Source organism: Thunnus maccoyii, chromosome 9, assembly GCF_910596095.1.
Source record: "Thunnus maccoyii chromosome 9, fThuMac1.1, whole genome shotgun sequence".
Taxonomy (NCBI): Eukaryota; Metazoa; Chordata; class Actinopteri; order Scombriformes; family Scombridae; genus Thunnus; species Thunnus maccoyii.
In genome coordinates, this window is record NC_056541.1 from 31,846,935 (window position 1) to 31,862,611 (window position 15,677).

Here is a 15,677-nt window from a genome sequence, read left to right on the forward strand (position 1 = left end):
ATAAATCTGATAAATCTCATTTACACTCAACAACTATTGCTACCAGCTACCTGTCTGAAACATGGATGTACATACTGTATGACAGCTGGCTTCTTGTTAGCTCCCCGCACACATGAATGGTATGAAAATAATAATGATAATGATGATAATAATGATACGCCTCCTCTAGACATTTTCCAGATTTTATTAGACTGGTACTTAAAAAATGATAAAGCTGTTACATCAGGGATAAAAGTCCTTTTATGCCAGTGTGCATCATGTGATCTTACATCACTGATGTTGCGTTCACAGTATGTCAGATGGATGGAAAAGATTCTGATATTAAAGACTTGTGAGTGTTCACGTCATCTGACAGCTCAGGAAGGTTGTATGATAATTGAGTCGGTCATATGAATGTTTAAATTATAAAGTTAGTCCATGAAATTTGGGTTTAATTAAATTCAATGACGGACTTTGGTTGATGTTAGGCGTCCATATTTATGTGGTTTTCAGGCACTTGTGCATCATTATTACCGTACTGACCCAAATATAAGATGACCCTGAATATAAGACTTTGGAAGACTAATTTTTGGAAAAAGACTTAAAACTTGGATTACATTACATTATTATTACACTACACCAAAATGGCCTCACAGCCCTGAGCTGCTCCTAGGAGCTTAGTCTTAAATTGACATGAGGTAATCTCCTAAATTGTTTATGTATAAGAGGGCTGGCCACTCTGTTACTCTCTCTCTGGTACTTATTCATTAGCTTTGTTAAACAGCAAAAAGACTCAGGCCATGAACAGACACCATCATGAAGAATCTCACACAATTAACATCAATTATCTGCAGTGGAGCCGGTAAAATCAACAGGTCCCAACAGCTTAAAGTTTCACTTGCTCCAGCTTGACAAGACAATGTTAATTCCATAAGTTATGACTAAAACTATTTGGATTTCAATGTAAAAACATCCATCACAACAAATTTTATGAGCGAAGAAGTGACAAGTGACCTTAAGCCCAGGTTTTGGTAGATACTAGGTACTTGATGAGTAGTATGATGGTTGTGGATCAGGGCTAGTGTTTGTATGTCTAATCTGTGTGTGTGTACAGTATGTGTGTGAAAATGAATATGTCTGCCTCCCCCTGTTGAGTGTGCTCCTCTCAGTCCTGATACCTCAGTGACTGGACTCACTCACCTGGACAGAGAGGAGCTCACTTGAACACTGATGTGAATACATACAGTATGGGGAATAATCTAATCTGCTGTTCATACTATCACCTTTCCAAACTAATGAGCTGCACAATGAAGCTACAGTAAGAAGTGATGATGTGGTTATATTGCTGATCTGAAAATATTTTTATTGGCTGGAAAGTTACTTACTGATGTTTAGGACACGGGCACTTTGATTCAAATAAATCATATTTTATAACATATATATTGAAATCCATAACTTTGTTACACTACAGCAGTGAGGGGCTGATGATACTGCAAAGTATTGAGAATTGCCTTGCAAAGTCATCATATTGATGAGCACGATCTGATATCTCCGTGTTGGTGTTGTTCCTATGACATCATAATTAATGTTGCTCCCAGAGGCCTGTACTACGAAGCAGGATTTGGGGTTAGCGAGGTAACTGCAGGTGTAACTCTGGGTTTTCAGTCCTATGACGGTGGCTCACTTCTTACCAAGGTTCATCACCATGGTAACTTATGCTCCGGAGCAGGTTAACTTCAGAGGATCAGATCACAACCTGTCAACACTCTGACCACTGACCAATCAGATCACTGGAAAAAAAAGAGTGATCATTCCTACAAGATCCCGACATGGACAAAAGTCCTGAGTTACAGTAAAATGACCAGTAAAAAAGAGCAATATATATTTTTATAGGTCAGTAGAAACATGTTATTGTTCCAGACTTTCTATTTCCACTCTGGTTTTAAAACAGAGCTTCGAAAAACAGAGAGATCGTGTACAACACTAAAAACATAATGATGATTTTAGCTGTGTTTTAATTGTGCAAAGTTTATTTTATCCCTGGAGTGACAGCTGACAGTGTAGATGATTTTAACCTCTGATTCCATCATTGCAGCTCAGAATAACACGAGACAACTGTGTGATGATAGTTGTCTTTTATTAAAAGAAATAATCAATACTGTTAATTGGCTCCCATGATTATAAATGCAACATTTCAGTCAGATAGACCTCATCAGTCATTAACTTCTCGGTGGCAGAAACAGTCTGACATTACTTTAAGTTTTTTTATGTGACATATTCAGAATGGTCTCTTCATCATCCAACTAAATAGCAAAAAATACTCACTCTATCTTTAAGTCATATATTAATAATTCCTACATGTATTTTAGGCCATAGCCTACTTTTGATATGTGGAAATTATTGCTAATGTTTCTACATCTTCTTATTCTGTATGATTACGGCTGACTGAGCTAACAAGTAAAAAGCACATTAATGTAACTGCTCTGGAGTCAATTCTTAATGTAAACATGAATATTTTTAATAATGCACCATGTTAGAGGGTTCCTTCCAGTTTACAACATTTTTTCTCTGAGAATCTCTTTCATATCCAAGCAAAATTGGTATTGTAACTAAAATATCCCTAACCGAATCAATATTAATTCAAATCAAATCGGAAATGGAATCAAAATGGGACATTGGGTTGTGGGTTGAATGAGAGAAAGAAAATAATTGCAGTTAATATAATTAACCATCCATGGATTAAATAAACAATTACCTATGTAGGTAGCAGTATTTGCCGGGGCAATCGTATTAAAGTTGATATTTAAAAAAACGAAATATTGATATCATGTTAATAATACACATTTGATAACATTGTATAAATAATCCAGCACCTCTTAAAACCCCTTAACGTTCCAACAGCCTGTCCACGGGCTGTCACACTGTTAAATGCACAACTATGCTATGTACACAACTCCTGTCTTTCAGTGGGTACTCATGCAACACATCTTTGGAAAGCTAAGATTCTTGTGACTTAATTGATGCAAATCATTTCAAGATACAATCACAACAGCAGGTACAACCAACGCCTCCGTCAGACCACCAACAAACAAACAATACAAAATTCATGCTACTCACCTATGAAGCCCCATGTTACTCCACTGACTGATACAGCTCCGACAAAACTGGTCTTCTTACATTGACAAAGGTCCAGTTGAGCCAATCCAATAAAATATTTAGTCCAAAACACATTATTACATCAATAAATATCCAAGGATGGCTGTTGCATCATTTTAAATTAGCTGGCAGATGTCCTAATCTTCATAATTTGTGTTAGCATGTAAACATTAGCCACATCTTGGTATCAAAATGGCGGCTGCACTCTGACCTTTTGATTGACACCTCACTTGACCTAATAGGAGCTCCCATGTCCTGTCCACAGCCTACAATAGCCAACGAGAGTCCATGTTGAAAGGAGGTGCCTGCCCCTCTTCTTTCATGTAAAGACCGAGCCAATAGGAACAGATTCTGCCGATGACTGGTGCTTCAAATAGCCAATGAAATTCCGAAAATGACCATATGCTGCTTTATTGCTTTTTATAAAACCACAACATGGAGTTATGTAAATATGAATAGTTTGCTGTGATCCACTCTTTATATGAACTGCTTTTCTACCATAGCACTTGTTTTGGCTCTTTTATATGCACAAAGTTTACACCTACAAACAAGGCCTATTTTAAATTGTGTATTTTTATATGGGAGTTTGATACAAGCATTGTTAACTCAGAGACTGTTCAGTTGGGCTGAGCTGTCAGCACCTTCAGTGGACATGCCCCCAGTCTTTCAGAGCAGAGAATACTGCTTATTTTTCCAGAATTTTGAAACATAACTTTATATACTTGGAGATTTTTTTAATCATTCAAATTTGGCTAGGTGGTTAATAACACATTTTTCTATGGTGTGACAAGCTCGGAAAAACATGTTTATTATTGCTTCACATGGACTTTAAAACAGTTTCCAGGTTTTTTTTTTACAAACTGTTGTGTGATCAAACTCACAATAGTGGAAGATCACAAAGTTTCCAGTTATACATACTACTATATAGCATGTTGTATGTTTATATCATTAAAACTCAGTGAAGTGTTGAAACTATTCAGTTTATTTGTACTGTATGTGATACTGTCATACAATTTGGATGTTTTTTAATGCAGTGTTCAAAGGACTCACCTCACACTGAAACGTTAACCTACAGTTCCTTTACAAGACAGTTTCAAAATGCCTTAATGTGTTACTGAGGTAATTCAGTGAAAATTCCAAATTACACTAAATTATTTGTGTAACTGCTGCAATTGTACTGCATTTAATTACCACCCATGATTCATAATGTGTTTTAGTCCTTTGCACTGAAAAGAAAACGATGAAAACTATATTTCACTGTGAAAGACAGTCTTGGTAGGTACAGTTAAGGACTCAGAAAGCAAACGTGAAAGCCCAACAAAACCATCGAGGTGAGCGACACTTCATCCACAGCTGGTGTCTCACAAGCTCTCTACTCTGGTCCTCTGGAAACTAAAAGAAAATGTTTTGTTTTTTAAAGTTTGAAACAGATGTCTTAAATAATTATGACAAACGTTCATATAATGGCACAGGACCAACTTTAATATGATGGCCCTGGACAAACATGCAAGTTAATCCTGGGCAAATACTGCCAGCTACATTGTTTATGTAATCGTTTATTTAAGCCAAATTCCACGTCCATGAGCCAATTAATTATATTTACGGTAATCATTTTCATTCTCTCATTCAACCCTCAACCCAGTGTTCCAATTTGATTTAATTTCCGATTTGATTCAATATTGATTCAGTTAGGGATAATTCAGTTACAATACCAATTTTGCTTGGATATGAAAGAGATTCTCAGAGAGCTAATGCTGTAAATTGTACAAGGAACCCTCCAACCTGCTGCATTATTAAAAATATTAATGTTTACATTAAGAATTGAGCCTTCATGGATCCACGGGAAAAGGCATGTATTAAAAGGTCAATCTTGGGATTAAGATGTCCCATCATATCATTAAAGAAAGTATTTTTAATGCCTACCTTCTGTTCCCCACTGCATACAGTATGCATGTGAGGGGGCAAGGAGCAATGCTTTTGTATTTTCTCGTCAGCGTTGCCAGATGGGAAATGTTAAAGTATAGTATTAGAGAATTAAAATGAGCATATTTTGAGGAAATTATCATACATGAGTCATAACCAAGAGAACAAATAGCGTTAATGTGTAATTTCAGAAAACAGTCTACTGCTGCTGCAACACGTGTTGAATTCATGGACATGCCATGAAGTCCCACTTATCAAAGGAGGCATATCTGGCATATATGTTCAGATGTTTCTCTAGACATCTAGGCTACTGTCCAATTTGTTGCATCTTTCCTCTGCACTGTAGATGTGAGTTTTTCATTTATCATGGCAGTGGGAGGCAGCATTTGACGCAGCTTGTGGGACACAGCATGTACAGGTTGCCCCATACTAATACTAAGTGTCACAAAATGATGAAATTATCATACATTATGGGATTTTTGAAATTATTTATCGTACATCATACAGAGGGCAAAATTATCATACGGTAATTATCATACATCTGGCAACGCTGTTTTTGGTCTTTTTCCCTGAGTTGCAAAGCTATGACATCACAACAACGTGATTGGTCATTTGCAATGATGGTCCTGGAGCAACGTTAATTATGATGTCGTAGGAACAATAGTGCTATTGATGAGTAATTAACCTCATTGCCATCTAGCACAAATGTGCCTCACTGCATTCTGTTTCTCTGCAGTATCCTGAAATATGTTGATTCGTACAAGACAAGGTTTAAATATGTTCTGTTCAATCAAACGTGCAGTCCCTATCTGAGTGTCTTGATGTGTGTTTTTTGTGTATTTTAAGATGAGTTGTAAGCAAAGAAGCAGTTGGACACTTTGCATATTTGACTGAGTCTTTATTGAATTGCTGCTCATTCTATGTAATTCTTGTTCCATACAGCGGGTTGTGTGCTTCATGTCTAACTTAATGATGATTCTGACCTTTAACACTTGACTTGATGGCCTTTCTGCTCAGCTTGTTGGTGAGAGAGGACAGATGTCAATGAACTGAATCTATTGACCTACTTCATGTACTTAATACATTGTGACCAAAGTCCAAAGACCAATTGATATTCAATATCTAGACCCGTTCATTGCTAATAAAAAAGTCTATTTAGGCATAAAGAATTATTTATTGTATATAATTAAAATGATGCAGACTACACACTGTCTATTTTTATGTTCACGTTATTGTTCTCACTCTTAACACCTGGGCTCTCTATTGTTAAGTAAATGGTTGTTTGGGCTTTTATTGTGGTAGAAATGTTTAATGTGCTGTGACAAACTGGTTTCTGTATTTTGTAGAACCATCAGTCTGAGGTGTACAATACTTCATTTAACCAGGAAAGACCCTCACTGAAGTTACAGGAAATTACAGGATCATGTACAGCAGCTGGTTGATAACTTCAGACTAATATTAACTGGGTAGAAGGTGTGTCCAGTAGCTGTTATGTGCTGGACTGGTTTTTGGCCAGCTGTAGTGACTTCCCCAACTTTCTGCTGGTATACCAGGTGATGACAAGATTCCAGGAGGTTGCTGTGCCAGGCCAAGAAAGAGTCTGGTTTTTCCTCACAGTTAATGGAGAGATCGAGAGTGTTATCAGTTGTCTTATTTAACTTTCAGCCAGAAAGTGTATTTTTTAATATTTTTGAACAATTACTTTAAAGGAGCCGTATCATGCTTTTTGTGATTTTGTGTTATTTATATACTGTTCTGATGTCGGATACAGTATCTATGTTAAACATGGTCAAAGTTCCAAAAGTTGAGGTTAGCATATGTAGAAATGCTCCCTGCAAGTCAAAAGCCAGGGCTTCAACCAGCACATAAACATAAACAGCAGTCTGTTCCGTAGCCTTTGTTGCTAAGGTTGTTAGAAAGGTGTTGTTTACGTTGTCCATTCTCATATTTGGGATTGGATTCTGGCTCAAATGTATACGGATATATTTGAGAAGTTGACATTTTGAGTAAAGAATGAGAAAAAGTAGTGAAATCCTGCTGCTATACTTTGTTTCATGGTTTGTTGAGCCTCCGAAGCAGTGATGCAGCTTTCGGAAACTGGCCAATCAGAACAGAGAAGGCTCTTAAAGAGACAGGAGCTAAAACGGCCTGTTTCAGACGGAGGCTGAACTGAGGTGCTGCATAAAGGGCCAGGATAAGATAAATGAGTTTTTAACTGTAAATGCAAATGCATCATGTCATGCATCATGCAAACATATCACAGTAGAGCCCCAGATTAAAAATGTAGACCTGGAAATGTACATAATATGTCTTATCAAACCACTACCACGATACCAAACTCAGCTCCTTTTTGGAACTAACTTCTCCATGGTGGAGCCAGCAGGAAAATAATATTATGATGTAAACTTGTCAACACATGGCAATATCATTATATGATGACATGACACATTTTTTTTATCACTTTACAATTTAGGCTAGTATTAACATGAACAATGTGGTAAGAGAATAGCGTCTGAACTCAACATCCTATCAAAGTAAAAGTACAGAGATATTACCAGCTAAATGTGTTTTATGTATTAAAAGTAAACATACCCGTTTTGCAGAGAATAAGCTCGACTGATATATTAAATATGTTTAATGAAGTAACAATGCGTAAGCAGCATCTTACTGTTGTAACAGAGTTATAATATGAATCGTGTGTTGGCTGTTTCTACACCTGTTACAGATACAGATGTATTTGTGCTCCAGAAAGGATTTCTAGTTCTTTCTCCTGTTTCTCAATAAGAGATGATATGAGAGAGAGTTAGCTGGAGGACAATAGGAAGTGATTTTGTGGGCGGATATACAGCCTCCACACTCAGCACAGTATCCATGGAAACATTGGGCTTTTAGCAAGTTTCTTTTTTTCCTCGCTGAAAGCTTGTCCAGCTAGCATTTATGGACAGATGAGGAAAAATATCACATTTTTGTGCAACAAAATGATGAAAGGCCTGTGTATTCAGCATTGACATGTGGGAGCATCTCTCACCATTTGCTGCCGTGCTGCCCTTCTGGTGGCTTGTCTGCTATCTTTCTTCCTTTCCAACTCTAACACTAAAATGTCTCCTTTGTCTTTTTCGTCCTCATTGTCCTATTTGGTCCTTTGGTTTTCTTTTAATGACAACACCCTACCTTTTGGTCCTCATCCTCCTCTTTTCCTACATCTTTGTCCTCTGTATTCCCTCTGCCACATCCTCTTCTTTTGGCTGTTATTCCTCCCATCCTTGTCTCTGTGGTTTTGTCTTTTCTCTGTTCGTCCCTCCTACCCCCCTTTTCAGCCTTTTACAGCGCAGCCCCCCTCACATCAGCTGGCATCATTCCCATCATGCAGTCGCTGTGCCCCGATGGACAGAGGGATGAATTTGGCTTCCTGCAATACAAGAACTCCACGTGAGTAGAGTTTGTCTGTACTTATGTGAGAATGCTGAGATTGAGAGGGACGTATAAGGCTACACTTCCATAGAAACCCTGGATGTCAGCCAGTCCACCTAACTCCTATCCAGTATTAGATGAGCACACTGGGAATCTTGAGGGAAGCCTCAACATTTCACTGCAATTAATGTAATCTAGTGATAGTTGTCTGTACATCTGTGGCTACATTGCAAACAGGAACTTCTAAAAACGAATTCAGCATACTTTTAATGGAGACAATTTACCAAAACCTGTACAAATATAGGCCTAAAGTTATAGCCCACAGCTAACTCAGTAAATCCATGTCAACGTTATACTTCCTGTTTATATCCCCCAAAGCATTATTGGAACTCAAGATCATATTGAAGTAAGACTAGGAACAAAAAAAATAATAAGAGTCTCAAAATCCATCAATACTTTTTTTTATGTTGAAAAGTCACATGTATAGCAGCATGTTGACCTCAGTCATTAAATCTGAACCATTACCTTCCTGTTATTCAATTAACACTGCAAGTTTATCCTTAACAAATGTCATCATACATCATGAATGTCTGCCTATCCTAAAGGAGGAGTCTTGTTTACCTTTAAGGAACACCAGAGGATCTCAGGAACTTTGATTGGAGTGTATAAAAATACAAACCGGTTTTATTTGGTTTTACAAAATAAGTAATCTAAGAATGTAAAAAGTAAAATACAAAATTTAAGCAAAAAGTTAAAAAGCAAAAAGCTTAAAGACTAAGAAGAGCCTCAAAGAGAAAAAGGAACCTTGAGCCTCTCTTGGCTTTTCATTTTATAACTCTACAACTTCCTCTTATTGTTGTTACCACATATCGTCTATCTCCAAGACATCTATCAGTTACATGCTGATGTTACATGACTTTACACAAAATAGTGACATTTTCTTTATCTGTCACTTACATCAGACTATGTGGAACTTTTGAACTTCTTCTTTTTTACATTTGAGATTAAAATCTAGGGCATGACTGCTAGGTGCAGAAAACCACAGCTTCTCCTTTGCTTCAGATTATCTGATGGTTGTCTAGTTTGTTTTAGTCATTCTTGACAGTTCAGATCTAGTCACCCATCCAGATTTATCCTGTCAGTCCAGGGGATTGTACCGGCGCCCCTCCAGTCACAAGCTTGCCTCTCTAACCTTTAGGCCTCCACTGCCCTTCATTTAGTTATTTAAATCTCTTTTCATTCAACTTCAAATGTTCTTGTGTGCTTTGTGCACACTGGTGAGCTGTTTGAACACATTTCAAGTTTATACTGTGAGGTTATTTGGAGTGGAGCAGTCAATTGGAAACTTTAAACCCTGTTCTTTTTTTTGTTTCTTTTTTTGTGAATCGACTGCATTTGTTTCGCTTCCAACCAAAGCAACTCATTAACACACACACACACAAACAATGACATAAAGCTGCTCTAAGGTGCTGCTCCTCCTGAGCCACAGCGGAACAAGAAATGTTTAAGTTCTGTTGGATAAATAAGTGACTGATATTTTGCATGTAGACTCATTCATGTTTATTTGACTGTAAACACGACCTACTGTATGTGTAGTCAAAGTGATTTCTTCATTTGTAGTTCAGGGAAGGTGTTGATAAGAAAAACAGAGACTGTCCACCTGTTTTTATTCTCACTGCCCTCATTTCTCCACTTTTGTTGAAAAGGTGTAAAATTCTTAAGTATCTCAAAATATTGCAGAAATAGCAGCAGACAAAAACATCAGATCTGTGTGAAACAACGATGAAACGCTGAAACAAACAGAAATGTCACATTTCCATCACGTTTGCTACATTGTTATTCCTTCTAGGCATGTGCATGTGTCTGTCTGTGTGTGTGTGTGTGTGTGTGTGTGTGTGTGTGTGTGTGTTTGTGTGTTTGTGTGTGTGTGTGTTTATGACTGCTCAAGGACCTCTCGTGGTTGCAGTGATTCACAATCTTCCTCACCGTTTTACGATACGTGTTTTGACATAGCAAAAGGAATTTCCAGCAATCGGCTATGCTAAAAACAAGGCTTCCCTAGTCTGTCACAGGCCACATTTTGGCCTTTATTGTAGCCCAAAAACTGCCGTCCATAGAAAAGTTTGGTCCATTTGAAATGGAGCATCTGCAGATTCATTCTTTACTCGATATGTCAGGATCCAATAAAGTTAAGCACGGTACAAGATGAATAAATCCCCGTTTTTGTTAGCTTCGCTGCAATCTTGACTGTACGGGAGCTGGGAGGGACAATTGAGTGAGATTGAACTCTTCTTTGTTTGGGAGGGGAGAGGGAGGTAGGGAGGGGGTCTGTCTTGTGTGGTGTGTGACAACAAAATGTTCTAAATAAATAATGTTTCAATTAAGAAGTTTGGACTTATCTTCCCGTTTATTGTTACCAGGATGCTCAGTTACACTATTCTATGCATCTTAAAGAAAACTGAGACTCTACTCTACAAAAACACTTTATTACAAACTTTGTATACATCTATATACGAGTGCACTTTTCTAATTTTCCACTGTTTTAGGTTTGTGCCTTATTAATTACGTCTTGTTGTGCCCCCGTCTGATAATTGTGTATATCTGATCACTCAGCTCCTAATATGCACGTAACAGCAGTGGACGGAGCATTAATTCACATTATTCTTCTGCAGATTTCTGGAAATATGATTCAAATTTGCTCTACATTTGGCTGTAAACACATAGAAACACAGGCGCTCCTACATGTAACTCACATAGACACACACACACACACACACACACACGCACACACACACACACACAGCACCACTAATGGTTTGCTATTTAATGGTGCTAATTACCTGATAGAGTGAACATCTAAAACACATTTAACAGAGCAAGAGAAAAAAGAAAGACTGTCATTACCTGTAATTGTATGCAGACGAGCAGTTGATCTGTCTCTGCTTAACCTCATGATATGCCCCCCCCCCCCCGCCTCCCCCGTTATCTGCTCCGATTTCTTGATGTCTTTCAAATGACTATCAAAAAAATATTTCCTGTTGTGTGCAGTTCCTGGTTTCATGTCTCTCTCTCTCTCTCTCTCTCTCTCTCTCTCTCTCAGTGTGACCCAGCTGCTGGAGCGGATCAGTGAGGTGGTCGAGCAAAACCGACTCTTCACCTCAGATCGGCCTGGTTTGGGCCAAGAGCTGGAGACCCTGCAGCAGCACCTGGAGAGTCTCAGCAGCACCCCTTTACCACCAGACTACAACAACAGCCAGGGTCTGACACACAGCCTTCTTCAGACAATGTGTTTCTCTGCCAGCTTTCTTTTTCCTGATAATGATTTTGTGGGCTCAAATATTTTAGAAATGTCGACATTACTGGTCTTTCAGTAGTTCTCTGCCCTGAGGTTTATTCACTTATTATTATTCAACCTTAACCAAGAGCTACAAGTGTCTAAAATCTCCCCACAAATGAGTAAAGTAGTAGTAATCACTACCAGCAGGAATTGTTCTGTATCAACATTTTTGTGAATTGCTCAAAACATTAAGTAACATTTTCTCGTTATACTGAGAGAGGAATTATGTTTCCTACAATCCGTATTAGTTGTTGCAGTTCAGTCATACACAAATGTAATTTCTAGGAGGCAGGGTTGCTTCATGATATCTGTTTTGGCAGAAATCAGTGGGATAAAAAATATCTGTCTATGGATCAAATAAGATGATGCTGAATCTTCTTTATATGAGAGATTGTAACTTCATGCCATCAAAGACTCCATGTAAACTAAATCTTAGAGCTGCTTCTTCTGCTCAGCACTTCTCACAAAATGTTGCACTCCTCAAGGTCAGTTGTTGTGTTTGTATATCAGAGGATGTTTTAATGAGACCGAGTACTGTCAGCTGATCGAAACGCTTATTTCAGTGAATAAAACATGTGTCCACACGGACAGAAAGCTGAATTTTAAACCATTGTGTGTGTGTGTGTTTGTGTTTTGTATGCAGGCTTCACACTGGCCAGCGTGTTAAAGAACCAGTCGGTTTTCCAGCAGTTCCTGGTGAAGAACATTTCTCTGTCCAACTCCACCGCCAGCCTGCTGCTCAATACTCCAGTCAGCCTCAGAGAGGTGACGTGCTGATGTATTAACTCTAGCTCAGTTCAGACCAACAGGCAGTTGTTGCATCATATACAGACTTATTTGTTTTGCATATTCTCAGACTTTGCCATAAACTCATTTGCACAGTCACAAAGTCCTGTAGCAGCAAATACTGTACTTACATAATGTTAACAGCCACCGTCTTGTCATATGTTTTTTAGTCTGCATTTAAAAGTGTTTTGTTAATTTGTTTTATTAGTGCAATAAGACATAACACACACACACACACACACACACACACACACACGAATGAATTTGAACTGTCTTTATGATATTTTTATGCCCACAGCTGATTCTTGAAAATGCTGTGATGGATTTTGGCCATTATCACTTGTTTTCACCTCACATGTTAATAAGTTATGTGGTTATGGACATTCAATTTTGAGACAAGACAAAAAGTGAGATCTGCATATATAAATTTCTTCACTTCCTGTTGTCTGTCTGCCATTCTGCCCTTCTGTCACGCCTCACTCTGTCATTTGGCAAACTGCACTGATTGGTTAGTTTGAGTCAACTAAGTTACCAGGCAGCGGTCAAACTTTAAAACATTTTCAGGGGGTCTGAAGGGGTTGACAGGCGGCTGAGCTGCAGCTATGCTAATTGAAATCATCAGCATTGTAAATGACTACATGGGAAACATGCACCAACACAGAACTCTGCAGCCATGATTGTAATTACAGTTGGTCTAGTGAAGCCCTCACAGTTTCACATCAGTAATTACAGGCTTGTGTCTGATAGTGACTCCTGCATACATCCGTCCCAGGAAGAGACAAACGGCTACATCCTCTACAAACTCGACAGTGATATAAACAGGAAATGAAAATTCTAATCACACTACAAATATTTGTCAGCAGGAGGCTGTTCACACGCTGGAAATGTTCTGCACAGCTCTCTCTCAGCGCTGAATGACGAGTGTTCAGCTCACACTGTAGCTGTAATAACTCAGTAACAATGAGATCCCTGCAAACTGAGAGATGAAAGGAATATTCATGGGTCTCCAGCTGGAGGATGTTGAGATAAATTGTAAAATAACACAATCAATGGATTGATTAACATTGGATCAATCAATACAGTTTCTCTTCTCCTAATTCTTACAATGGAAGTTAACGAGGAAATTAGACAAATATGTGCTTTTAAGAAGTCAGTGAAGTCTAAATAAGTGTTCTTACATAATCAATTTTCATTTCCACTCTACTGTGAATGTTTTAGAGTTGATTTTGAACCAGATAATTGTTAATCCAAATCATCAGGATATTTATTCACTGTGAGAAAGTTTAGCAGCGTCTATTTCTTCCTACTGGTGTGCAACAGCCTGAAGGTGCAGTCAGACAAGAACCGACCCTGTTGAAAGGTGAACATGACAATACTGCAAAAACGAAAAAGTTGAGAAAAGTCTCAATTTAAAGGCAACAAGCTTTAATACATGTTTGAGTTAGGAGATTTAACTGAACTTCATATGTTTAGGTGTTGAGTTTATCCAGCTTAGAAGTTTTAATTCTATTAACTTATTCCAAGTTAGACTAACATATTTACTTTACGTCATCATGTTTGTTATTTTACTATAAGTTAAATAAACTCATATCTGTGTGCAGTAACTACGGTGACCAGACATCCCGGTTTGTTCGGGATTGTCCAAGCTGGGTGTCCCGAGTCCTGACAAATATCTGTAAAACACTAAAATGTTCCGGTTTTCAACATTCACTACCAAACTATCCCAGTTTTCCCCGCAATTAAAATAATAATTATAATATTATACTTGTTTTCAGTGCATACATAGACATTTATCATATTCTGTCCCACTCATCATTACCTAACCCAATATAAAAATAGAAACAGTGCACCACGTGTCAATCAATCAGTGTGTCGTTGTCAAGGCTGTTGATAGCCTATGACAGAGCCTGTCTGCTAACGGATAGCTATAGCTCCAGCAGTCTTACTCCTTCCTTCCTAAAGTACCTGGCAAATGCTGTGTTCTGCACACACTGCAAGAGTACATTTTCGGTCGCACACGGTGGAAATGTGGATATAAAAGATCATATTAAGACGACTAAACATAAATGGTGGTTTCAATGAGAGCTGAGAGCTCCAGAAAAGTAACTAAGAAGAAAGACTGCAAAGCAGAAAGTACCCGGCAATCTTCTTAAAGGTAACTTTCTTTAAAGGCTCTGTCTCTGTTTTTGTTATTAACGAGGTGCAATTTTGCATTTTTGACGTTTTAATCTTTGTAAACTCGCAACCAGCTCGTGGCGTAGTGTTGTGAAATGAGTTAGTAATCTTTATGTTATAACCTTTAAAGTTATTTATAGGCATGCAACCCTTTCTCCTCATTTCTATGCTACTAAATGTTATTCATTGATGTACTGCACCACAGGCGTAGGGAGGAATCTCTAGGCCTCTAAATAAATAATAACTCTAAATAAATCTGCTTACATAATCATATCTTTCATTTCCACTGCACCGTGAATTGAGTTGATTTTGAACGAAAGGCCCCAAATAATTGTTAATCCAAATAGTTAGGACATGTTCATTCCAACTGAAATCATATTTAATCACAGCTTTTTGCAGTTAAAAATATTGTTAACATGTTTTTAAAAAATATATATGGTTTTATATTGTTGAAAGGTGTTGGACAGCCAGTATTTCATGTTCAAACAAATCGTAGTGTTTGTGTCACACCATTGGATTCATGCTCTCATTCACATCTTCTGTGTGTGTGTGTGTGTGTGTGTGTGTGTGTGTGTGTGTGTGTGTGTGTCCTGTAGGTGTACAGTCTTATCTTTGGTACATCTCCCAGAGAGGGAGGAGGAGCCCAAAGTTGGATTCAAGGGGCAAGAGACACTGGACACAAACCTGGAGACAAAGTCCTTCATCTGGAGGCAAGTTCATGCACACAGATTCACACTTCACTTCACACACACACATATACACATGTATGATCCACATATGAGGTCACTGAGGTCTTGTTTAGGCTATGTTCGGACCAAGTCAGGCAGTGCGGCAAAAACACCAGTCCTCCCGTTCATGTGAATGGGGGAAGTGCGTTTTGGCTGCGGGTGTTTTGGCGGCAGCAGCACTG

General features: G+C 38.2%; 1 protein-coding gene across 3 annotated transcripts in view; it reads left to right on the forward strand.

Annotated features, from left to right (window-relative positions):
* abca2 (ATP-binding cassette, sub-family A (ABC1), member 2) overlaps window positions 1-15,677 on the forward strand; it is a 122,939-nt gene that overhangs the window by 53,129 nt on the left and 54,133 nt on the right. For all 3 annotated transcript variants that reach the window (XM_042422515.1, XM_042422513.1, XM_042422514.1), the window contains 4 exons: window positions 8,376-8,487; window positions 11,570-11,727; window positions 12,450-12,571; window positions 15,364-15,477. In XM_042422515.1, the coding sequence (XP_042278449.1) occupies window positions 8,376-8,487; window positions 11,570-11,727; window positions 12,450-12,571; window positions 15,364-15,477 (506 nt within the window). The remainder of the gene's footprint in view (window positions 1-8,375; window positions 8,488-11,569; window positions 11,728-12,449; window positions 12,572-15,363; window positions 15,478-15,677) is intronic.